This window comes from Cavia porcellus, unplaced genomic scaffold (genome assembly GCF_034190915.1).
Source record: "Cavia porcellus strain 051 isolate PalLab524CR breed Dunkin Hartley unplaced genomic scaffold, mCavPor4.1 scaffold_4, whole genome shotgun sequence".
Taxonomy (NCBI): Eukaryota; Metazoa; Chordata; class Mammalia; order Rodentia; family Caviidae; genus Cavia; species Cavia porcellus.
In genome coordinates this window covers 83,996,244-84,021,906 of record NW_026947487.1, presented here as the reverse complement: position 1 = coordinate 84,021,906, position 25,663 = coordinate 83,996,244, and the positions used below count along the sequence as shown (strand labels likewise).

General features: G+C 53.3%; 1 protein-coding gene across 5 annotated transcripts in view; it reads right to left on the bottom strand.

Moving 5' to 3' along the window:
- Cpne2 (copine 2) overlaps window positions 1-24,895 on the bottom strand; it is a 41,190-nt gene extending 16,295 nt beyond the window's left edge. For 2 of the 5 annotated variants that reach the window (XM_063247363.1, XM_063247365.1), the window contains exons 1-11: window positions 24,755-24,895; window positions 9,738-9,955; window positions 7,112-7,310; window positions 6,931-6,977; window positions 5,698-5,772; window positions 3,901-3,972; window positions 2,637-2,720; window positions 2,362-2,451; window positions 1,659-1,757; window positions 1,184-1,270; window positions 596-655 (exon numbers count right to left, since the gene is read on the bottom strand). In XM_063247363.1, the coding sequence (XP_063103433.1) occupies window positions 596-655; window positions 1,184-1,270; window positions 1,659-1,757; window positions 2,362-2,451; window positions 2,637-2,720; window positions 3,901-3,972; window positions 5,698-5,772; window positions 6,931-6,977; window positions 7,112-7,310; window positions 9,738-9,917 (993 nt within the window). In that variant the 5' untranslated portion in view covers window positions 9,918-9,955; window positions 24,755-24,895. Of the gene's footprint in view, window positions 1-595; window positions 656-1,183; window positions 1,271-1,658; window positions 1,758-2,361; window positions 2,452-2,636; window positions 2,721-3,900; window positions 3,973-5,697; window positions 5,773-6,930; window positions 6,978-7,111; window positions 7,311-9,737; window positions 9,956-24,754 lie in introns of those variants that run through there. The other 3 variants (XM_063247364.1, XM_003472074.5, XM_063247366.1) reach the window with 3 other exon arrangements.
- Between the last annotated feature and the right edge of the window lie 768 nt (window positions 24,896-25,663).

Genomic DNA, 25,663 nt, shown 5'->3' with positions numbered 1-25,663 from the left:
TCCAGAGTGTGCAGGGCATGTTTTGGGCCACAGGCAAGGTGGCACTTTGTTCTGTGGACAGTGACTACTGAGCTCCTGTTGCTCACCAGGGGCTGCACGACACAGAGGCTGAATGAGAAGCAAAACACGCAGAGTGCCCAAATATACAGCATTCACAGGCTGATGGGGAGGGGACAAACAGGGACAAGTGAAATTGTGTGAGATGGCTTCGGAGAGGGCAAGTGTCTATCAATGAATCAGGGAAGGTCTTCCTGAGAAGGTGGCACAGAGCCTGGGGTGCTGGGAGAGCAGACCGGTGGCTGGAGGGAATGACAAGGAGGACTTGGTCACAGACACAGCAGTGGGGCCAGAGGAGGGAAGGCTGTGCGCCCGGGGAGGAACTGATGTATCTTCTTTGCAGAAGGGTGCACCTAAGACACTGTGGGAACCTCTCAGCTGTGTCATGACCAGCATCGGCCACCACCTATGACCTCTTCTCTGCAGCCACCAACACTCCTGCCTCAGGGAAGTCCTTCCCGCAGCCAATTCCGAGCCATTCCTGCTGTGGCACTGACTCAAGCCCTTGGGAAGCGGGTGGGGGCGGGGGCGGGCTTACGGTGAACATGAGCTGGCAGCCTCCCAGGATGTAGTCTAGGAAGGAGTAGTCTCGGTGTATCTGAAAGAATGAAGGGAGTCAGTCGTCTGCTGGTCTGGGGGAGTTGTTGCTCTGGGTCTTGAGGTCTCAATACAAAGACTTGAAAAAAGGCAGGTGGGCCTTATCTGATTATAACAAAACCCAAGTCACTCTATCATAAGGCCCTCTGAGCAACGCCTGAGTGGGTGGGGGACACACACACACACGCACGCACGCACGCACGCACGCACGCACGGACACACGCACACAGGATTCCATGCAGGGTCCCAGGACTTAGCACCAGTCACAACTGCTGACTACCAAAGTCCCTGCCGGTCTTCACAACCTCCACCTAAGTATAACCAGCCACCTTCAGAACTTAATGAGGATGTTAAATACTACTTATTTTGCACACTTTGCCTCCTGGCTCCAGACCCCGAGCTCTGTGTACCCTCTGCAGTGGTGCCCACACCTAGTCTCGCTGGCTCCAGACCCCGAGCTCTGTGTACCCTCTGCAGTGGTGCGCTCTGTGTGGCCCCAAACCTCCTGCCCCACTCTCTGTCAGCTCACCTTGCAGGAACGCAGGATGATGATGCCCGAGTTCTTGTAGCTCTTCTTCTTCCTCTGCTTCTTAGGGTTGATGCACTCCAACTCCAGCTGAGTGCCAGGGGCAGAAACAGAAGCTCAGTGGCGCGGTGGGGGGGCTCTGGAGACAGATGCTCCCCACAGCCCTCAAGACCCTGCCACAGCCTTGACACAAGGCCGCTGCCTTCCCCAGGGAGCTGTGTAGACCCCACACCAGGAGGGTCTACACCCGATGTTAAGTAACACCTGACCCCTCTCTAGGGGAGCACGCTATCATTTACCATTATCCCATCTGAATCCTCTGCCATCAGGGATGGATGGAGAAACTGAGGACGGGGAGACTGAAAGTCTTGCTCAAGGTCATGCAGCAGAAAGAGGTGACATTTGAGCCCCACTGAGTCTGACTCAAGGCTCCATACCCCACCCCAGCCCCTGCAGAAATCTTGGGGACCCCACTCACTGGGACACCGTCATGGGCCTGACACATCTGTGACACCGATGTCTGGAACTCGCCGATGAAATCGTGGCCTCCATCATTGTCATAGTCATAGCACATGACCTGGGATGGGTCCAACATGGTCACCCCAAAGCTGTCCTCAAAAGGGGTTTTCCTGCCCCGTTAACTCCCTGAGCAAAATCCTCCCACTGCAATCTTCTGTGCAGGTATTCCCCCCCCACCCCAGTACCTGCCCAGCTGGTCCACAACAGATTCATCTCTGCGAGGCAGTCCTCCATGACTGCAGAGAAGTGTGCCCACCCAGGAACACAAGCCAGGTTCTCTAGAATGTAACTCAGGGCTGCTTGCCCTACCTAGCTACCTCCCTCACCGTACCTACTCATAGACCTAGCCCCTAGGACCGAGGGTTTCCAGCCTTGTCCTCCTCATGGCACCACCCTTACAATGTGAGATTGTTTCTGAGGTACTCCCATGTCCACAATCCTAGCTAGAAGCTCTGTAACCCTCCAAAAAGGGTGGCAAGATTTAGAGTAGGAACTCAGAGGTAAGACCCTGTGCACTGTACAAGGACTAGGACACCTGCCCCCATCTGCCACCTTCAAGACAGGGTCTTTCTGTCTTAGTAGAAAGAGCTCTGACAAGTTGCTCCAGGCTCCCTGCAGAGGCTGGAGCTGACGGTGGAGAGCAAGCCCCAAAGGTCCCTCACCTGGATGGGTTTGTCCATGTCCCCATCACACAGGGACACCAATGGCACAGTGAATGGCTTCCACACAGGGTCCAGCGTATACTTGATCACCTACAGAACAGCAAGGGGCAGCTCTGGGTTCAGGCCAACCCAGTGAGAATGGACAAGAGGGACCCATAGCCACAATTCCATGGATAGAGGCAAGTATCCCTGTCACCCTTCAAGGTGACAAGTGTGTGGCTGGGACTGCATAGCGTACTCTAAGGTGGCAAGAGTGGTTAGATGGCCACACTCACCTCAGTCCTGTGGACCAGCATCCATTTGCCATCGTCCCCTGGTTTGTAAAACTCGAGAAATGGGTCTGACTTCCCAAAGAGGTCCTGGGGGAAGCAAGAGGACACAGGTAAGGGGTACAACACTACCAGATGCAGGGGGCCAGGACTGAGGTCTGGCTGCCCCCCAACCTGGAGGCAGGGTGGGAGCTGCGGATACAGCCTGGCTGCTGTGTCAGTCTCTGCAAAACAAGTCAGAGGCCTCCCAGCTACAGCCCCTGGGACCAGTGACCCTTAGAACTCTTCTACAAGAGCTGGGATCAGAGTTTGCAAGTGTTATAGCTATAAACAGTATCCTCTACAGGGCAGAACTTCATAAGGGTGCCTGTTTGGGCTGCAGTGTAGCACAGAGAGAGCTCTTGCCTAGCTGGTGAAGGCCTGGATTCATCCCCACCACCAAAAACCAAGGCCAAAACCAAAACCAAAAACAGGGTGTTGCTGCTGGTACAGGGCCAGGGCCCGTGGGATATGACTTTATGTTACTAAGACTCTGAAAAATCTAAATCAATCCTATTACTAAAGGGATGTGATTGCCTTCAAAAATTCATTTAAGTTTTTAAAAAGTGGCAGGGAGGTTATATGCAAGTGAAGGGCACAGAAAGTAAGATAAGACTGCATGTGAGACAGTAGTAACTATCAAGAGAACAAGTAAATTGGGAGAAGGTGGGCCACCAAAAACCACTGCCATTTCTGGGAGTCCTCACAGGCTTGATGCAGGGAGGACAGTGTGAGGATGTTCAAGGAAGGGGGCTGCAGGAAGAGGAAGCAGCGAGTGCATCAGTCCTGAGACAGAAGCATCTGGTTTAAACCGGCTGAAGCTGTAGTTCAGTGGGAGAGCACTTGCCTAGCAGGTGTGAGGTCCTGGGTTCTAGCTCCAGCGCTTCAAAAATAAATAAGCCTGGGTACAGCAAGAAGGCTGAATTAGCTGAAGCAGTGTGAGGGAGGGACAGAAGGGTGAGGTCTGGAATCAGGGTCCTGAGGGCCCCGGGGTAGAGCGGCTGGTAGAGTACTGTTAAGAACACTGGAATTTACATAAAGTGAGATAGGGTGGTAACGAGTGGGTTTCCTGCTGTGGTTTGAATGCCTCTATGTGATTGGGAGCTCACTCCCAATGTGTGCTAACTTGCAAGACACTAGTCTTGTTCTCAGTGGGCAAAAAACGCAAGGCCAGAGAGAGCTGGGTTGGGAAAAGACACTACCCTGGAAGAAAGCCACCTTGCCACCTTACCTTCTTGTCTAGCTTCCTGCCTGCCAGGCTCAGCGTGATGACCCGGTTGTCTGACAGCTCCTGAGCAGCAATCTGTAAGGTTGTGAGGGGGAAGATCACTCCTACTTCCCCTGCCACTGCGCCCTGTGCCTAGGACCCAACTCTAGAGCCCTGGGGGTGGTGGAAGAGGAGCAGGTTGGTGCCAGGTGACCTGTGACAAGTCTCTTATCCTCTTTAAACCTCAGTTTTCCATCTTCTGGAAAATGAGAGGTTTAATCCATCTGGATATGAGGCATCAGCAAATGACCTCCTGCAGCTCAGAAGAGAGGACATGGGTGGTGGTGACGACACGGGGAAAGGTTTCAGGACAGGGAGCAGAATGACAGGCCTCCACCTACCCCCGGCAGCTCCCGAGGGCTCAGTACACTAAGGGGTCAGCAATTATAGCCACTTTACTATGTGCACCTGGGCAAAGAGGCCAGCAGCCACCCAACTCCCTCTGCCGCCTTATGGACTCACACTACGCAGCTGTCCTCCGTCCTTCCCCATGGTCCGCAGACCTAGCCCCACCAATGATGCCCATCTGGTGACACTGAGGCTGCTGAGAAGTCTCTCTGGCCTTCTCTCCACCAACAGCCAGAAAGCCATCATGCCCCAAGTGACAACCAGGCTGGGGCCTCCTCCAGGACCCTGTGTCCCTCTAGAATGGCCTCGCCCAGGTAAGTTGTCCATCTCACCCTGCCAGCACCATGGCCCAGTTCTTTTCCAATTGCTCTTTTTCTCATTCCTGTCCTCTAGTTGGTCTTGCCCAACTACACTATGGAGCAGGGGCCCCTATTTTCCAGAGGAGAGAACTCAGGCTCAGACTAGAACAAACAGAAATGCTGGGGGTCCGTTGTACATACTGGCCTGGGGTGGGAGTGTCTCTCTGGGTCAGCCCTCAGTGTGGGGAAGTTAGCCTTTGAAAGCCATTGACAGGCTGACTTTGAACACCCAGGTAAAGGTAGAGGAGCAGAAGTAGAAAATCCAGGAGCCAGGACCACTGTGGATGAAGATCCAGGGAGTGTTCAGGATGTTTTAAACTCAGCGTGCCCTGAGCCCAGGACAATTAAGTGGAACAGCAAGGAACTAGGGCAGGAAGGCCAAGTGCAGAGTGATGGACCCTGCACAGCTGTGAATGAAGTGTGTTTCTGTGGGCACTGAGGCACGGTGGAGGTTCACCGAGTAAGGGAGTAATAGTTATGGGAAATTCAGGCAGGTTCGGAGCTCTGCCTATAGTGACTGGCTCCCAGGCCTCGTGCACCGGGTGTGATCTCACCAGCCAGCTGCCCCAGTGGGAGACTTCTCTGAGTCTCACTTCCTTCATCTGCTAAATGGGATCGTTCTGCCTTCTGGGACCATGAGGGCAGAGGAGCCCATCCATGGGCTGGCCTGCACATTGCTGGAATCGTTTGCATCACAGGAAGAATCACGTGCATGGCAGATACCAGCAGAGCACAGCTAAGCAAGGCGCCTCTGAAGAGGCCCCTGGGGGGTGGGCAGTGACTGGTGTGGGGAAGGGGTGCTGGGAGGGCCCTCCAGGCTCTAGGGGAGTGTAGGAGCTGCCTTTGGGGCCTGCTGACTGTCCCCCTAGCTCAGCAGCCTCTAGTGCATCATTTGTGGAGCCCGTTGCTAAGAGACCTGTTGCTAAGTTGTAAGTTGGGCCTTTTTACTCCAAACAAAGCTGGTGATTATCTGTCAGAGAAAAGGCCCATTGATGGGGGAGGGCAGTGGGAGGAGGCAGAGGGGGGATGTAGAGAGCTGGAAGGGGGCTGGTACCGTAATCAAGCCCTTCCCCGCTGGCTTGTCATTCATCAGTAGCAGAGGCCGAGTGATCTTCTTGCTGGAGACAATCTGGGGTGGCAGCAAGAAAGAGAGAGGAGCTCAGCAAGGCGGGAAGACAGATCATCCACGGGCACACGTTATGCACTGCCTCCTGTCAGTGTTCACCGGGTTGGGCGGCCAGCAGGCAGGGGCCCAGAGAGGTTAAGACATTGGTCTGCAATCCCCCAGCAGGAGAAGAATCCTGGCAGTTAGGCTCCCCTGACATGGGTGGCCCCTGGAAAGGCCTTTGTCACACTCAGGTTGTGGGAACAACTGCAGAGCACAGCCCCCTCTGTGCCCTCACCTCACAGCATCATACAGAGCTACCCTCCTGACCCAGAGGCCAAACTCCCATTCTTTGTATGTAGTTTACTGTTCCCTGTGTGTAACATATGCCCATGGGGTTCAACGATCCGAACAATATAGAAGGAAAAAGTGGAGCATGTTGAAAAGTACCCCCTCCACTGGCCCTGGTCCACTGCATTCCTTCTAGGCACACTGGTCACTGCCCAGCCCTGTCTTCTGTCCAGGGTGGAGGTGGTCAGGTTCCTTGGTACCAAGCCCCAGGCTGCTTTCTTGGTCTCCTGTTGTCCACCTGCCTCCTCCACAAATCCTTAATTGGTTCCCCAGCTACTCTTTGAGGGTGTAGACACATAGCGGGACTCTGACTGCTGCACCCCACTTCTTATACAATAGAGGACATCACCTCCACTGTTCAGCCACCATGTTTTCATGAACATCTGGAGGCCAAGAGCATTTCAGCCTTCACCACAACCCCTCAAAACATTTACTATGGTTTCACCTTTCCTATAGTCTGGGCAGTGCTGTCATCACTAAGTACAAAGGGCTGAGACCCAAAACAAGGTCGGGGCTTGCTCATAGGCACATGCCTTAAGGGCCGATTGGAATCGGTGTCATGGGCTCCTAGTCCTTTCCCTCCCAACAGCGGCTTACTAAGGACTGAGCTGGATGAGAAGTGTGGTTCGGAGAAGGAAAGAAAGGTCCAAGGTCGCACAGTGAGTCAGCACAAAGTGCGACCACTGTGGGTGCCTTGGCTGCTGGCAGATGCTGCGCAGGGAGATGAGACCACACCTGGCAGCTTCTCAGCATCCACAGCTCTGGGCATAGGGCGCCCCGGCTCTGGTGTGGCGGTAGCTGATTGGCACCTGCAGCCTGGTCCCAACCCACCTGGCTATGTCCTCCCAGTGCCTGTTGGCTCTCCAGGCTATCTGCACCTGCATCAGGGGAAAATGGGATAGGGCCAGGAAAGTGGGGCCAGGAAAAGCAGGTGGAAGGAGAGGCTCCCCAACAGGCCATCCTGGTCTCAGAGCTATTGACATCTTGAGGGGACAGCCCTGCTCCCACCCACCAGGAGGGGTCCTGCTCACTGTGCCCAGGCTGCAAGAGAACTGGCCCAGGAAGTCGTGCTCATCAAGCTGCATGCTGGACTTGTCCTGGTCAAACAGGGCAAACTTGAGCTTCTGCACCTCCTCAAAGTGGTAGTCAAGGACAAACTTCTTGGAGAATGCCGGGTTGAGGTTGTTGATGGCCGTTTCTGTCCTGTCGTACTGGCAGGGGGTGCAGGGAAAGAGGATCAGAGTCAAGGTGGTGAATGAACTCTGGCTAGAGACGATTCTACGTTGTTGAGTACCTACTTTGTTCTGCGCTCATGGTCAGGTATTGTGTGGCTGAAGCCCACAAATAAGGAATAGAGGCACTGACAGGCTAAGTGATTTACCAGAGCTGACCAGCTAGTGAAGCAGGGCCAAAATTCAAGACCCAGACCTGACTCTAACACCCACACTCTTTTTTTGCCTTGAGCAGCAGGCACTGACTGTGTTGCCCTTTTTTTAATTTTTCATTTTGAGACAAGGTCTCACTAGTTGCTAAACTGCCCAGGCTGGACCAAAACGTGTAATCTTCCTGCCTCAGCCTCCAAGGGTGCTGAGGTTACAGGAGTGTGCTACTATACCTGCTAGTACACACACTCGTAACTCTTCAGCCCTGCCTCTGTTCCCAGGTGTCCCTGCCTGGTAGGTGACAGAAGGCAAGTCCCGCTCCCCACCTGGGCTCACCTCTGTACAGTGAAGGGATCTGACTATGTGCTGTTTTCAGACTTTCTACTTTGAGAAAGCCCTTCATTCAAACCACACTCTGGGTTGCACACGGTGACACACGCCTGTAATCCCAGCATTCGACAGGATGGGGCAAGAGGATCACAGTGTGTTCAAGGTCAGCCGGGGCTACATAAGCAAGCTCAAGGCCAGCCGGCACTATATAGCAAGACTGTCTCAAAAACAAAAAATGAAAAAACAAACAAACAACCCCCGCACTTTATCCGACAGCTGTGAGAGGAAACGAAGAGGGAGGGCCCAGGGGCAGATATTTGTATCCTGTATGGATTCTTGGAATTGTACAACCCGACACCCCCCAACTGCAAACCTGGAGCCTGGGAGAGGACAACGGAGCACTACCCTGTGTGTCAGTGGTGGCACAGGGGACAGGACCCCACTTCTTGGCCTCTGGACACGGCAGCCCCAAACCGCAGAGTCTGGGTGACAGTCTGTTTTGGGGCCTAGGCTGTGCTGACTTTCTCCCACCCAGTCTAGTTCCAAGACTTGAGCAGCAGGGATGGAAGAGGTCTTGGCCCTGAGCTATTTTCAGCCAGAATGACCCTGGGGTGGGAGCAGAGACTACTGAGGAGGGGGAGGTGGCAGTGTCGGGAATGCCCTCAAGGGCTGGCAGAGGATCTGGTACCCTAGAAATGCCCCCTAGAGGCCCGGGGCTTCCCCAGGAATCCTGGGTGGCTGCATGTCCCATCGCTGCTTCCTGTGGCACTGTCACTGCACTGCGCAACACAGTCAAGTCACTGAGGGCCCCATTTCACCTCTAAAATGGCTCCACTGTCCCAGATCCATTTGCTCTGGCCTCATGAGAAGAAGCCAACATCTGTGAAGACTCTTTGTGGACAAACCACAGTAAGTTTAGCCATTGCCCATCATGGCCCAGTTAAATATTTACCAAAAAAGGAAATACATATTTTGGAAAATAAACACATGTATAAAACTACCCAAACTGTGAATAGTAGTTCTCTCTGTACAACCACAGCTTCTGATAGTTTTGATGGTCTTTGTTAGGTTTATGTAAATTTTCTAAATTTACTACAGTGAATACAAGTCCCCTTAGGAACAGGAGATGAAGCAAGTTCTAAAGCCTGAACTCATGAGCCACCCAGGTTTTTCAATTTCCTTCCTCATGCTGCATCCTTCCCAAGGCCTTGGGCCAGGGTCTTACCACTCAGAAGTCCCTGGCTAGAACTTTCTGGATGTCCCAAGCTCTGGAAACTTCTGTGGTAGGCAGGCAAAAATAAAGTCTCCCTTTCATAAATAAGTGGAAGGTTCAGACAGGGACACTGCTGGCCTGAGGCCACATAGCAGGGAATGGCACCGCCAGGCCTGGTTCCGGCTCTAGGTCTAAAGCCTGAGCCCCCTGTGCATCTCTTTACTTTTCACTGATGATGTTCATTCAGAAACACAAGAGGAAGTTTATTTCAAACTGGAAGTGATCATTTTACTATAAATGATCATTTAAACTATAAAAGTTTTGGGGGCTGGAGATTTAGCTCAGTGGTATAAGCGCCTGCCTTGCAAGCAGGCAGTCGTGAGTTCGATCCCCGGTACCGATAAAAAGGAAAAAGACCCCCAAAAAAAAAAAAAAAAAAAAAAATGAAAGTTTTTAACTGTATATTATAACAGTTTACTGATACAAAATTATGTAAGTATACACACATGGATTATAGTTTAATGTAGACACAAATATAATTAATATTTCAAATATATTAAAAAGTTTACACATAAACATTCTCTGCATCTTCCCTTGCACCAGTCCATATTCCAGGTATTTGCAAGGCCCTGACCCCAAAGGTTTGTTGGACCCAGGGGGAACCCCACCCATTGACTGAGCCACCCCTGCCCCGCTGCAGACAGGAGCCTCACCTCCATCCACCTGCCGTTATTCTCTGTGAAGAGGACACAGAAAGGGTCAGACTTAGAGGTGACGTCCCGGTCCAGCAGGTTCTGGCCACTCACAGACAACTCCACCTTGCACACGCAGTACTGGGAGCTTATGGGGGCCGCCCCTGCCACAGGGGCACCCCCACCTGGCGTGTAGGCCATGGGGGTTGGTGGTGGTAGCAGCAGGAGCTCCTGGCAGTCTAGGAGAGTGGGAAGGAGAGTTAGGAGGGGTCCCTGTGGCCTGCCAGAGGCAAGTCCCGATCTGACCATCAAGAAAGAGTAGAGAGATGATGGGGACAGAGGCAATGAGGCAAAGGCTTGGACAGAGGAGACTATGCAAAAATGCACAACAGCAGCGTCTCTGGGAGTGTGCCCAGTTTGTCTTCGAGTTCTCCCCTGCTTAGGTTGGTCTTTAGCCCTGGGATACACACGGGTCCTTGTGAGGTGCCCGTGTCAGATCAGCACCAATCACAGTGCACGCAGGCATCCCAGGTGCTCAGCATGCCCGGAGGACCCGGGTTTCTCCTAAGGCTAGGTGGGTTCAGGCTTCCCTCACTGCTTTGGCTGCTGGCAAGCCTGCTTCTAGAAATTGTTCAAATTTGGACCTTGTTCATTGTCTAGCATGTTTGTCTTGTATCTCTTCCCCAAGCACCACAGTTGTAGTAAAAGGAACATTCAATGTACATTTGCTGAATGACAGAAGGATGAATGTATAAGTAAATGAAAGGACAAACCCTTCATGTCACTCAAATCCTCCTGAGTTGGTCTTCACCTGCAACCCAGAATTGACCCTTCAGTCACTCATGACTTCCCCCAATCCCGTACCACGGGCCTTTGTACCCCTCCATCAAAGCTGGTTACTGACATTTGCTCCTGTTAAGCAGTTCTATTTTTGAGGACATAGTGTTCACTTGGAGCATCAGTGGAGGAACCATCTCCAGGGTGGAGATGAATCTGGTCCCACCTGGCACAGATCCTGAAGACAAGTTTGCTGACTCTGTGCCTCCGATTCCTATCTGTCTATGCAGTATCATGACCCAGTTTGTTGAGTCTATTGTGTCAGATCTTACTCTCACTGCCACATGTGCATTTTGCGCAGGCTGTCACCTAGGTGGCTGAGTCCGGTCCCCACAAGCATGCTCCACAAGGACCAGGCTTCAACTTCTTCACTCAATATTTTGTCCCCTCACTGTGGACTGGGTAACCAACACTGCAGCTTCCCAGAGAGGGGAGGTGAGAGCAGTGACTTCCCTCTGGGAACACAATCCAAGTCGCTGTGCTTGACAGCCCTGCTAGCATGGCCCTTGCACAGTGCCTGTAACTCCCATTTAGGATGTGGGGCAAGAGGTATTACTGTTCCGTGTTTCTCAGGTGGAAACGGGCTTATCCATTTCCGGAGGAGCCAAACAGATCTGTGCCAGGGCTGCAGATCCTGAAGGAAGAAGTCTGCCCTGTTTCAGCCTGCACAGAACCCCCATTCCAGTCTGGATGAAAAGGATTGAGGGCCTGGGGTAAGCAGCCAGGTCCTGTGGGTGCTACAGGCCCTGATACAGAGCTGGACTTTAGTCTGAGAGTGATGGGAAGCCTTGGAGGTAGAGAAGTAACGCGATCTAATTTGCCTTTTCATTTTATTCTATGATGGGGATTGAATCCAGGGCCAGCTTGTTCATGCTAGGCAAGCACTCTATCATTCGGCTATTTCCCCAGCCCCGAGATACATCCTCAGCCTGAGGTGCCTTTTGAAAAGCTCACTCAGGGATTGGGGAGTTCTGGTCCTCAGCTGCTATTGTCCAGGCAGAAAGGAGCAGGCCATAGGCACCAGGCTGCAGCCACTACTGCCTCCAACAGGCCACAGCCCCCTCCTCCAGCACCGCTGCAGGCCCCTTTTTCCCTTCAGATACAGCCCCCCTGCCCAGGACCTGCCTGGCAGGAAGGAAACCACTGTCACTGTCCAGATGTCAGTGACAAAGCTGGCCTTGGCCTCCTCTGTCTCACCGCCTGCCCCAGAAGCTCATTAAATCATACAAGCCCAAAGCATCAGGGCAGCACTGCAATTTGCTTGCCAGATTTATTCTTGTCGTGTAAAAATCTGTTTCCACTGGAGGGGTAGGTGTACTGCGTCCTCTCACCGTGCACAGCTGGGAGTTAGCTGCACACATGCGCATGTGCAGGGCAGGGAGAACAGATCTTTAACCAATGAGAGGAGCAGGGGAATGTCTGTGCGTTGGGCATAGATGGTAGTACCTGTTTATACCTATCCCTGCCAGGGGGTACAGAGTGTGGGGCAAGATGAGCAATCCCATTTTATAGATGAAGAAACTAAGCCCCAGAGTTCTCAAGTCACTGTTTAAAGTTGCATGGCCAGGAAAGAGCAGAGGCAGAGTACGAACTGGGTCTGGACTCTGGACACAGGATGGGGAGATCATTGGACATATGGGGACAGCCAGAGAATTCACCAGGTCAGGGGAGGCTGGGCTGAGAGCACAGGCTCATAACCAGGGCTGCAGCGGAGGAAGCCAAGAAAACGCCCCCACTTCAACCCAGGGCCCACAGCTCCTCTGAGATCACACTGTCCACAGCCCCGCATTTCCCACCATCACTGGCACTGGGATTCCAGCTCACCCGCCTTCTCCCCACCTCACAGGCCCCTGCATATGTTAGGTGACACATGGGCACTGGCCCCTGCTTCAAGTCAGACACTTCTGTTCTCACCAGGAGGAGGGCCAGGTAACACGCCCAGCTCATATCCTGGCCTGTCCAGATATACACGTGACCGCTCACATAGGCACAAGCACCCAGACACCAAACACAAAGCATGTGCCTACGGGAGCGCTCCTGCCCCATTTGAGTCCCCTTCCCTGTCTAAACCCCAGCCCCTTGCCTTGGTTTCCACACTAGTCTCGGGGCATCGTCAGGATCCCTGGGTCCTAGGGAAGGCTGGGATGGGCTGGAATGTAGGACCTCCAGCCCACCACAACTAACTCCATCTGGATCTGCTTCCAGGCCCCAGCCAGGCCCAGTAAAGCACAGATGGGTAGGCAGGGAGCGAACTCCTCCTCTACATTGGGGCAGGACCCCACCTCCAACTTACCTTCTGGCAGGAAGCTTCTGGATACCCGAAATGGGGAGCACATGATGTCTGAAGCTGGGGCAGGTGGGGGTCAGAGTGGCCCTGGGTGCCAGCCCGGCAGCGGGCGGGCAGGCTGGACCCTGAGGCCTGACGCAATGGAAAAAGAAACCACAGCTCAGGCTGGGCCGGCCCTCTCCCCTCCTGCCCCAGCAGGAGGCAGCAAGGTGTCATTAAGGGGGGGCTGGGTCTGCCATGCATAAGTGGGCAAGATGGAAGGCTGGGACACTGCTGGCCCCACCCCACAGGTAATTTGAGGTTTCTGTTTGGAGCAGGAATATGGGGAGCCAGGGCCTGCTTGAGGGATGGATGGGCACAGGTGGGCACAGGGTTCTGGGTGCTTAGATCTCGTTGTAGAAGGAGTTTGGAGGGTGGAGATACTCAACCAGCAGTCCTTTTCACAAGTGGGTTAACTGAAGCAAATGGAGGACAGGGTCTCTTGCTGGCCCAGACTTCCTAGTCATAGGTTTACATATTCATTCAACAAATATTCCTTGAGCATCCTCCGGCTGTAGCAATGAGTGAAGCACACAGCAGTGATGGCAAACCTATGCTGCATGTGCTACAGTGGGCACGGAGAGTCCTTTCTATAGCCATGTGAGCCAAGCTGCCCCAGCATCACCCCAGCAGCCAGCAAAACATCAGACAATAGCACACAGAAGGCCAGTGTCGGCACTTGGCAATAAATATAAGTGAGTTTTGGGTTGCAGTTTGAGTACTCAGTCTCTAAAAGGTTCGTCACTCCTGGTGTAGAGGGTTCAGCCTCCATCATGTCCACTGCTCCAGCAACAAAGCAGCCTGACCGCAATCTGGTGACTCTGGTGCTGAGCACAATGGCTTTAGCCAGAAATCTGGGAACCCATGGTCCTTGGTTCCTCTTATCTTCTCCTCCCGAATCCCTGAGCGCGGCCCCTCTCACTTCCAAGCTTGGTCCAGCATCTGTCTGCATCTCTCCACTTCTCCTGCTGCAGGCTGGTCAGGCCCCTAGCATCTGTGCCCAGCCACGCCCAGTCCATGACTGGTCTCCCCAGTACAACTCACCCTCCCATACTACAGCCAGACGGAATCTTTAAACATATAAATCAGATGCTGCCAGAGCTCTACCTCAAACTCTTCCAAAGCTTTCTCCTTCTAGGTCACACAGACCCCCAAACCTCCCCAGACCCAAAGACCCTGACCTCATCCCATCTTACACCACCTTTCCCTGGTTCCCTCTGCTCTGGCTGCACTGCTTCACCCTGCTTTTTGAATATGCCAACTGTCTCTTGCCTCCGGGCCTTTGCACTTGCTGTCCCCATTACCCAAAATACTTTTCTTCCCATCAAGTTCTCACATCCTCTGAGGCCTTTCCTGATAATCTGAACTAATGTAACCTGTCTCAGCCCCATGCTGTCTTCTTCACTAATCCTTGCATTGTATCTTTGTTTTACATATTTATCTATGTGCCTATTTGCCATCTGTCCTTCCTACAGAGCAGAGAACCCAATACTGTTTCTCTAACATGACAGCCACTTCAGCACCTAGTGGATGCTGGTGAATGTGCTGAATGCACAGGACGTGGGTCCCCAGGAAGCAGGTCTTCCTCTGCAGCACAGCCCCACATTCCTATTCACAGCGCCCAAAATATCACAAAGCCACTTTGCAAACTTTGAACCCTCAGAACTGCGACAGGACAACAAGAGAAGGGCTCAGCTTATCAGGAGAAAGTGAGGCTTGGCAAGCAACAGTGATTTTTCTAAGCAAGGGCAGGACGTGCCTAGGTCAAGGGCCCAGTCTGCAGTGATACCAGCCTCTCCCCGTGCACCCTGGGGAGACCCCAAGGTGCCCCAAGGTGGCCAGGGAGACCCCAACTTAGAAGTAGGTAGTGATGGGGAGACACGAAGCGAGGCAGGTGGCTGAGGGACACCTGAAGACTCAGATGGGGAAGAGAGAGGATGAAAGGGAAGCAGCAGCCCCAACACACAGATTCCCAGCTGGCGGTCACAATGGACGACCACTAGTGACCACTGGATGGCCTAGTGGAACTTCCAGAGGGCGGCATCACGTGCCATCCGAAAAGGCAGGTTCAATCTGCTATGTGGAAAATGGAAAAAGTCTCCATTTTCATTGCCAACTATTGGAGGCAAAGCTCTACAAAGTCTTGCTCGTAACGGTCACAAGGACAGCGCTTGGCCCTCTGGTCAGTGCCACGCAGCTAAGAACACGGGCTCAGACTCAGACTGCTGTGGGTTGAATCCTGGGCTGTACCATTTACCTGTATGACTTCAGGTGAGTTATTTAACTTCTCTATGTCTTGGTTTCACCCTCTGAAGGATGGGGATGGTAGCGGTGCTTTCCTTGGGTGTCGTGAGGATTAAGCTAGAGGCAGTATGTAGTTTTGCTGTTATCAGGGACTCCTGGTCACTGGGGAGTGGAGGGAGCTAAGGCAAAACTCAGGGGGGCATGGGTCACACAAAGACAGCAGAGGGCTAAAACTAGTTAAGGAGCACAGCTCTAGGCTGACAGGCTGAGAGATGGGGTCAGGGAGTAAATAACAGACCTGGATAGAATATCCTTTCCATGTGGTGTCCGTTTCTTAGGGACTATGGGTCTGGGACCATTTCGGCCTCCAACAAATCCTGCTCAGGGGTATAATCTCTGACAGCACAGTCTTCTGTGGTAGGCCAGGGCTCTCCCCATTGCAAGCGGTCACGTACAGGTAGCTATGGCGTCTCCTGGGAGCCTGTCACAGACAGGGCCTCTGTACTCATACCCAGACCTGTTGCATCAGAAAAGGAGAAGCACCTAGCAACCTGTATTTGAAAAGCCTTCCAGGCCATCCGGATGTGGGCAAAGCACTCACAAATCATGGGTTGGGTGGGCAGGTGGGATTTTAAATAGTTCTCAGGGGAGCCCCGGGCTGCGCCCCAGCATCACACTGATGGGCAACAGTGACTGAAGTATGGCCACTCTCTGGCTGCCCACCCCCAGTGATGACTCTAGTTCACCTGAACTTGGCCTAATTAAACAGACATCAGACTTGGTCTCCATATGAACCCTGCCAATCCCTGGTACGGACGGTGATACTCTGCTAAGCAGGACACTTGGCTCACCACCTCAGCCCAGCTGCATCCCCACACCCTTAACCTTCCCCCCAAGTCCAGCCAGCTGCTTATGTTACAGAGCCTTCAACGGGTTGGGCCATCTTAAGTGGACCCATAGATAAATTACCTCCTTCACCCCATTTCCTAATGAAAAGACTCAGGAAGCCAAAGTAGACCAATAGTGTATCTTTTTTTTTTTAAATAGTGTATCTTTTAAGATAGGCTCTTGCCACGGCACCTGCCTAGCCAATGCAAAGTCCTGAGTTTGTTCCCAGTATTAAAAAAAAAAAAAAAAAAAAAAAAGACAGATCTTGCCATGTAGTCTAGGTTGGCCTTGACATCACTATGTACCCCAGGCTGGGCTTGAACTTGCTACCCTCCTGGCTCAGCCTCCTAAATGCTAGGATTAGTGGTACACGCCACCATGCCCCAATTTGCCCCACTTTGCCCCACTTTGAGAAAAATTTTTTAAGGAATTGGCTCATGGGATCCTGGAGGCTGGAAAGCCCAAGATCTGTAGGGTAGGCCCCCACTCCATCTTTGAGGGACCGTGGTCTCTGTACTATAGGCCTTTTATGGGTTGGATGAGGCCCATGCATTATGGAAGGTAATCTGCTTTACTCAAAGTCTGCTGATTTAAATATGAATCGCACATTAGTAAAATTAAAAAAAAAAAACAACAAAAAACCTTCATAGCAACATCCACATTGGTATTTGACCAAACAACTAGCCAAGTTCCCACATAGAATTAGCCATCGTTTTCTCTTTGAGGCCTCAGTTTTTTCCCCAGGAACTGAGCCTCTCTCTTGCTGCCTATCAGAGCAGTTATGAGAGTCCAGGAGTTGCAAAGCAGCTTTGTGACCTTTTGAGGGAGGTGGTGCTGTCTTTGCTACAGAGGAAGAGCTGTGTGCTGGGGGCCAGGCCCTCATGCACTCAGCAGCCTGTGGGGGCACTGGGACAGGAAGGTGGGCACAGCCACACTGATGCAGAAAGATCTGGCCCAGGTGCTGTGCTGAGCCCTTCTTGGGCTCTGCCTTCTGCACCTTTCCACTCCCCTGAGCGAGGCACAGACACAAGGCCCATCCTCAGATGGGGAGACTGAGCTCTGGCAGGTGAACAACTTGCCCAGTGGTCCTAGCCTCTGGCTGGCAGGCGATTATCTCTCAACCTTGGATAGCAAATGCATATAGCATAACAGACTGGACTGAACCCAGGGAGCACTGAGTTGCATCCCAGCCCTTTTATTTTTATTTTTTTCGTTTTGAGATAGGGTCTCACTAAATTGGCAAGCTGGCCTCAAATTTGTGATCTTCCTGCCTCAGCCTCCCAAGTAGCTGGGTTTACTGGCTACTTTAGTTTTCTTATTCTCCAATAAAAATTAGAAAATGCCAGCACACCGTAGGCACAGGACAAAATAAGCAAAACCTCTCCATGGCTCTCTACCTGTCTCACAGTGACATCCAGAACTCCCTGACAGGTTCCCAAGGTCATCACACCTCTGGCTCTGGCTACATTAGTCACTTACCCCAGGGACCAGCAATACTTCTTTGCACCTTCTTAATTTTCCTGTGCTATTCCGTCTGTCTGGAATGCCCTTCCTTTTTCTTCACTTAGCTCTTTATTCCAACTCAGCTCAACAAAACCAAACACAATACCGGAGTCCATCCTGCACACCCCAGGATGGCCAAAAATTTAAAGCTGCCAAAAGCACACGTTGGCAAGGATAATGGAGCAACTTGAACTTTCACAGGTTGCCAGAGGAAGTAGAAATCAGCACAACTACTTAAGGGAGGCATTCACTAGTGCCTGCAAAAGCTGGATGAATGTGTGTCCTGGCAGTGCCAACAGAAATGCTCACATATGTTCACCGAAAGATACATGCAAGGATGTCCACAGCAGCACTGTTCCTGATAACCCCAAACTGGAACCACCCCATGCCTGCACCAGGAAAAGGGATAAACAAATGGCGACTGTACCCACAGTAGACAGCGTGCCAGGAGCACCAACAAGGGGCTGGGGGAGAGGGCTTACTGCATACCAAATTCAGGAAGATGAAAGCTGGTTGTCACCCTGTATGGTTTCATTTAGATGGAATCAATCACAGACAAAGGAAATCTATGCTGTAAAAGTAAGCACAGGGGTGGGACAGGTGGCAATGTGTGAATGACCAGGAGGAGACCCAGGAGGCTCTGGCACTGTTTGTGAGGTCTCTGGACCCAGTTGCTATCAACACAGATGTGTTGGTTGGGGACCAGTCATTCAGAGGATGAGTAGAACAGATGGTTTCCTGCGTTACACCTCAGTACAACGTGTAAGGAAAAACCCAACCACCCAGGAAGCTCTACCCACTCCTTCCTGCTTCCTGGGTCCTGAGGAAGGACACTTCTGAATTCGCCATACTGTAGCCACCAGCTCAGGAAATGCTACTCTCACTTGAGGCAAAGATGGGACCAAGTCTCATTGTCATCCTTGCTGTCCCCAACACCTAGAGCCACAAAATGGAGCTGGTTTGGAATGTTTGTTGAGCATGAGGAAGAATGAAAAGGTGAATGGAAAAGAAATTGTGGTGTATGGGAATTATTATAGAAACCTAGGACTAGAGATTTGCAAAATTTCCAGGTTTAGAATCAAGAGTTTTGTGAATCTCCAGGCTGAAAGGAGATGTTTATTTTACCCCACCTTCCAGCCACACCAGGACCATGGCCCCAGCACAATACCCCACACCCTGCATCCTGGGAAAAGGTGGTCCAGCCCCAAGGTACCCCCACCCCTTGGGGCCCTCCCTGTACTCAGGGCTTCATCAGTCCCACCCTGTAGCTTGCAGTCCCAAGGGAACAGGCTGGCAGCCTGGACAAGGCAGGGGTGGTATCACCACACAAACCACTTTTCCACCTTAGCCACGGCACCAGCTGCTGTGCTCTGAAGACACCACACTCTGCCAGGCGGCCAGGCCATTACGGGGATAAATATAGATGCAGACAGTGAGGCGAGGAGGCTGCAGCAAGGGTCTGCCCTGATGCCCTCCTGGGGCCCAGCTTCTGCCAGGCCACACTCAGAGGGAAGCCATGCTCTATAACCCCGCCTCACCAGCAAGCTCTGCTCTTCTAGCATGGGAGTGCCTGGCCCAGGACTCCCGCCTGATGCTCCAGGTGCAGAGGCAGCCACCCCTTCCCCCAAGGAGTCCAGAGGCTGGGCGAGGTCCTGCTCCTGCCGCCCTCCCTTCTGGCCCTCCCTCTACTCTGCTCTTTGGAGGCTCAGGAGGAATGGATGAGTACCCAGAGCACTTTGGGGACCTTGGGAGTGGTCTGGTCAGGCTCAGAGGGAGGACAAGGCTAATAGACAGCTGAGGGCTTGGTGACTGTGTGGCCTAAGTCATTCAAAGGGGGCTTCACTCAAAGGGAGGCACTAATGGGCCTCAGAGATTGGGGGACCACCCTATGGATCCCCTGTGGTGCTGACACCCCTCTAAGTAGGTGTCATGGGGTAACTAGGTACCAGAAGGCTCTAATTCTCCACGTGAACCCACGCATATCCCTTCCTCTCTCTCTGATGTCTATGAAGTAAAGCATGGGTGAGCCTCCTTCTGGCCTCAGGGGACGTACAAATGCCTCAAGAGTCTTCCTGGGTGGCTCTGAGCTTCCAGCACCAAGCACACCCAGAATCTCTGGGCTGATGTGCCCAGACTTACCCTAAGCCTGAATCCCTCTGCAGCTCCGGTGTGGCTGAGTACCCGGCTCACATCCTCTGCAGGGGGGCCTCACCACCTCTTGCTAATGGTTCCTTACAGTGCAGAGGCCTTCGGGCTGCTGCCGCCTAAATCCTGCCACACTCAGGAGGCACCTCTATCCCATTCTCACTCCGATAGAGGTGGTGGGGCTCTGAGCCTTAGCATCCCAGGCGGGAGGCCATCACCCAAAGTCAGGACCCTGTCATTTGCTTTTCAGCAACTGGTTCTGGCTTCTAGGAAGTCCTCACTAAGGAGAAGGGAATCACAGCACTTCCTGGTTGGTTCTCTGTGCCTGGCCTTGCTCAAAGGGCCTAGATCTCCCTGAAACCCCAGGAGATGACCCCTGCTATTTTCACCCCACTTTACAGATCAGGAGAACTGAGCTACCGTAACTCCCCCAACCCCAATACCTCAGAATGTGAACTTACTGGGATACAAGGTAGTTTCAGATATAATTAGTCAAGATGAGATCATTTTGCAGCAGGGTGGCCCTAAATCCCACGTGACTGATGTCCTCAGAGGATGCAATGTAAAGACAGACAGGGAAGGTGCTGTGTGGAGAAGGAGACTGAGCTGTGCTACCACAAGCCCAGAGAGCTCAGGACTATCAGAGGCTGGAAGGGGCCAGGAAGGATCCTCCCTGGAGCTGTGGAGGGAGTGCGGTCCTATTGACAGCTGGATTTCAAACTTGTAGCCTCCAGAACTGGGAGAAAACAGATTTCTTCTGTGTTAAGCCATCCAGTGTGTGGTACTCAGCCAGCCTGTAGCAAACGAAGGTTTGGAAGCAGGTTGCTGAGCTCCCAGCAACCCCTCTGCCCCTAACCTTCCCAGGTGGGGGGCCTTTGAGGGCAAAAGACTAAAAGATTATTGGGGTCTAACCGGAGGGCAGGTTAGAGGAGTCAACTGTGGAGAGCTAGCATGCTCTGTCCTGTCTTAGAGAGGTAGAAAACAGGCACACCAGGCAGGCCAGATGTCCTCAGCTCCTGGCAAGACAAAAGGCCATCAAGGGAGACAGCCACCTTGTGGGGAGGACGGGCTCCTGGGATAAACTAGGTATGGCCCCGTGTGGGACTTGCATGTGCTGTCACCTCTGCCTGCCCCCTCCCCTTCCTTTATTCTAAAACCATCCCTGAGAACCTGCTGGACACTAGTAGCATTGATATAACCCAAAGAAGCCAATGCCCTTCCCCTGGAGGCTTCTAGACAATGAACAGCTCAGTGCCAAGGTTGCCACCTCCTTGAAAGGCATCCTTCACCACCACTATACTCCCCATCACAGTCATGGCACCCTGCTCTCTCTAGGACAACTGCCATTTGCTGAAGTGTTCCTGTCTTTTTGTCGTTTGCTCACCTCTCTTTGTGCTCCCCGATCCAGTGTCCAAGCTCCCTGCTTAGTGGCTGAGTCTGCCTTGCCTATAGTTATACCCTCAGCATTCGGTAGTCTCAGACCCAGAGAAGCTGCTCAGGCATATATTTCTACAGGTAGTGAAAATAGTTCCTGCTTTTGGAGGCCCACTTCCTAGATGAAGAAACTGAGGTTTTAAAAAAGCAGGCCAGATGACGTGGGAAATGGGTGACTTCCCAGCACACCTCCATCCCTTGGCCAGGCAGGCAATGGCAGAAGATGATGTTCCACTTAGAACATCAGCCACCAACTCTTCCATTTCTGAATGAATTCTATCCTTTCTCAACACACACCTTACCTTATGCTCTCCTGCTGGTGAGTCCACTGGCACCCAGCACAGGGAGACAGGGATCTCTCTAGGGGCCCAGGAGAGCAAGCCAGTAGGTCTCCCAGGCTTTGTCATCCAACATCGCAGATCTCATTTAGCATAGGCTACAATGAGGGGAAGACTACTTGCAGGAACGTTCACTGGGCCCCTGTTCTGTGGCAGGCACTACTCTTAAGTGCAGTGCTCTGTTCTTGCCCTTTGGTGGAGCCGGCACCCTTTGGTGAGGGGGCAGATAACAACTCATGCACAAATGAATAAATAAGATGATTCGAGAGCAAGGCAAATGCTCCGAGAAAAATAAAGCAAGCTGATTCAACAGTGGGACAGTGACAAATCCTCACTCATCAACATCCCAGAGGAAGAAATATGGAGAGGATAAGCAGGGAAATGCTCTAGGATACCAGACAGCAATTTTCTCATCCTTGACACAAAAGCCAAAGGCAGTGGGACTGGGAGGACAGAGGACATGGGGCTGGGATCCAGGAGACACCTACTCCAACATGGTCCTAAGGCACTGGAGGACCCCATATTATCCCTTCTGGACAGGAAGTGTTGGCACGAGATTGTCACTCTTTCCAGCTGCTGCCTGATAAGATGGCAGGGTGACCCGAACTCCAGGCTCCTAAGAGCCTGCCAGGGGTCCTTTCTCCAAGGGAACAGTGACTAATTCCTGGAGCATCTTGCTCCTGATTTTGCATTCCCAATGCTGTCTGTAAGGGACAGAGGAGGGGAGAAGGAGAGTCCTCCATCAGGCAAGTAGCACCCTGGGCCTGGACTGGAGGCTTCTCAGTAGGGCACTTTGCTTGGCAAGGATGCTCCCTCTTCTGACAGAAGTGAGGGAATTGTCCCACGATGCTCATTCTTTCTGTTCTGTTTTCTTGGAGCCTTGAGAGGTCATCCTACGGTGATTTCCATCACCTCACACAGCGCTGTACACACCTCCTCACACCCCTCCCTGTTCCTGGAACAGCCCAGAAGCCCCTACTACATTTGGATCCACTCCAGGACTCCTCTTTCCAGGGAAGGGCAGCGGAAGGAGCAAGCCAGCCTCAGAAAAATCCCAGAAGGGATCTTAAACGCAGTTACCCACATCAGGCTTACTACTAATACTCCCAGGAACAGTGCTAATGACAGCAGTTACCAAGTGCGTAGCATGTATCAGTCACCATGCTGGCACACAAGCCCTTTGTCATCTAATTTGATCCTCACAACTGCCTTTAAGAAACGTACAATTACCCTGCAAGAGAATAAAGGCACGGAGCTCTCTCCTCACGGCTGTTCGGTACCTACAGAAAAACTGAGCCTCCACCTTGGTCCCTATCTCCACTCATGCCCCTCAATTTTTTAATCTAATGGAATTCTGGAGGGTGAAAGAGGGTCCCTTGAAAGAACACCGCAACATCACAATTGCCTTTCATGAAATGCTGCCTACACTGCAGAACACTGGCTCCCTATGCCTGGCCCAGCCTCCCTGCAGCTCAGTCAATTGGATTGTGTCACAGTTTACCTCCCTTTACAGATGGGAAAACCCCCAAACCCAAGGGGAGTGACCACACATGAACACACGAAGTGGCAAAGGCAAGCAGAAACCAATCATCTATATCTACTCTCCCTGGTTCTTTCCATGCAGAAATCTGTCTGTGTGGCCCCTGTCACTCCAGCAGGCAGTGTCAGCCAGCCTGGGACAGTCCCAGTCCTCTAGGCCCAGGCTAGGAGGGCTGCAATAAAACCATTCCTTTATGTTTATGCTCAGCCTCCAGACAGGCCCTAGGTAAAGTGCCCATTTTACAGATGATGACCTGAAGGCTCAGATAATTGGGGCCACCATCCCACTACAGAGCAGAGGAGGGTGTGCAAAGCCAGGTTTCTCATAGTAGCCCCAGCAGGGCCATCCTCAGGCAAGCTCCAGTTGCCAGATTACAAACCAGGCCACATTCCCTGATTTCCTGTGGGAGAACGGGGTGAAAGGCTCCCTACCACTCATCGAGAACATCATTCTCCTCCACTCGGCTACTAGAGCCAAAGTCAGGTGGTCCTGTGAAGGCATGGACATAGGGCTGGGAGCCAGGAGGCACCTCTGATCCCCGACTCAGTGTTTATACAGTGGACTACTTCATAACATTCCACCTAGACAGGGGTAGGATACAATCAGATGGTCACCCTCTCCAGCTGCTAGCCTCCTGCGTCCCGCGGAGCCCATGCCACATCCTTTCTGGGGCCATATTCTCTAAGTGGAAGGGAACTGGATTTCCAAAGCGTTTTGCTCCTGACTCAGCAGCCTCAGTACTGTCTATAAGGGAGAGAGGAGGGCAGGAGGACAGAGTCCTCCACCAGGCAGGTGCCACCTGGCCTTGAACTGGGGGCTTCTCAGTAGGGGACCTTGCCTGGCAATGATGCCACCTATTGCAGAAGCTGTGGATGCCCCAAGGGGCAGAATGAGGCCCCACATTCCTTGGTGACCTCCCATCCTACATGATCCAAACCTTGGTGCAGATAAAACAAAGGGCGGCTGGGATGGTTCTCCCACACCACTTGCCTTTGTCTCTTTCCCCCAAAGACTTATGGGGCTTATCAGGCAGCAAGATGAACCTCTAATTGCCACCTGGTTCCTGTTGCATCTATGACCTTCCGCAAATCCCAGCCCCCTTTCAGGCTGCCCCTCACCCAGAAGAAGAGCCTGCTGAAGCAGAGGGACCAACACTGTGGGAAGAGAGCAAGACTCCTTGATTGTCTATCAATTACGGAACTATCTCTGCCGTGCAGGAAAGAAGAAAGGACATCTCTCTCCCCTACGCCTTTAAACACCCAGGTGCCAGACAGTTTTTGCGCAAAAACTAGTTTGCAAACACACTTCGACTTCTGGGAAGCTGCCCAGCTCTACTCCTCCTCTCTGCTCCCTGCTTCCTCCTTTCCCGGATGGGAGGTGGCCCTCGGACAGCTCCCTGGGGCAGGGCTCCTGTGGGGTAGGCAGTTGGGCAAGAAGCACGATTGCCAAGGGCCACCCCGACTTCTCGACTTCAGCGGCTTCCGGACGTTAACAGCCCCCCAAGGCCGCCACCGTCGGCCAAACCTTTCTCACCCGCAGTCAGGGCCAAGGAGGAGCGCCCCCGCGTGGCCGGGTCGGAGCACAGTCAACTAAGTGGCGCGTCTGGGCGCGCGCGGGCGGCAGGGACTTGGGGTGCCGCAGTCCCCCAGGCGGAACGCAGCGTCCTTCGAGCCCGCCTGCCACCTAACCCCGCCAAGCTAGAAACCCAGCCCCAAGGCCGAACTTGGGCGCTCGCGCCAGGCTGCCCCGCCAGCCTCCGCCCGCCCGCCTGGCCCCCACTTACCGCTTGTCCCGCAGTCGCCTCACCATGCGGCGGCCGCTGCCTGCGCTCCGGGGCGCCGGGGCATCCCTGGGCGGGGTGCGGGACGGCTCGGGCGCTGCCCGCGCGGTGTGGCCCGCTCGCTTGCGCTCCGGGACTTGATCCTCCCGGGCCGGCGGGCGGGCGGTGGCTCGGGGCTCCTCCCTCCGGCCGAGGGCGGGTGTGGGGAGGGAAGCGGGAGGCGAGGCGGGCGCTTCCTGGAGGGGCGAGCGCTCTCCTCGGGCGGAGCGGGCGCGCCCGGGCACCCTGGGCCCCGCGGGAGCCGGACGCTCGAGGCCCAACCCAAAGGGTCCGACCGGTCAAAACGGGGGTGCGAGGGCGCGAACGTCCCCGCGGGAGCTCGGCAGGTCTCCGCGCCGCGGGTTCGCGCCCGCCCCGGGCCTGCTTCTGGGCGTCAAGACTCCAGGCTCCGCGCACTCGGCATTGTGCGCTGCGAACGCGGAAACCGAGGGGTGAGGTTCGCGCCCCCCGCGCCAGAGAGGAGCTACGCTGCGCCCTCGGGGAAGCGCCACGCCGCCCAATCTGCGCTGGTGGAACAGCGCTAGGACCGCGGTGTTTTCTTCCTTTGTATTATTTTTTCTTTCAATAGCGTTCTCTTGCCGCCAGAGACAGGGAGGATGACACATTCTCTGACACAGACGAAAAGATAAAACGATAGCAATAGGGCCCTGGGCGAGTCAGAGTGACAGCAGTTCGTGGTCAAGACCAATTAAAGCCTTCTGTGAAGGCTGAGGTACAGGCTTTTGAGTGCCTGTTGCTGGACACTCCAGCTGCTGGTCGTTGAATGATATTTTTGTGTCCTCCAGGCAAGTTAACCGCCCAGCATCCAACAGCTGAGCGTTTTTGCACCAAGTTCTGAAAGGCGGGACCCTC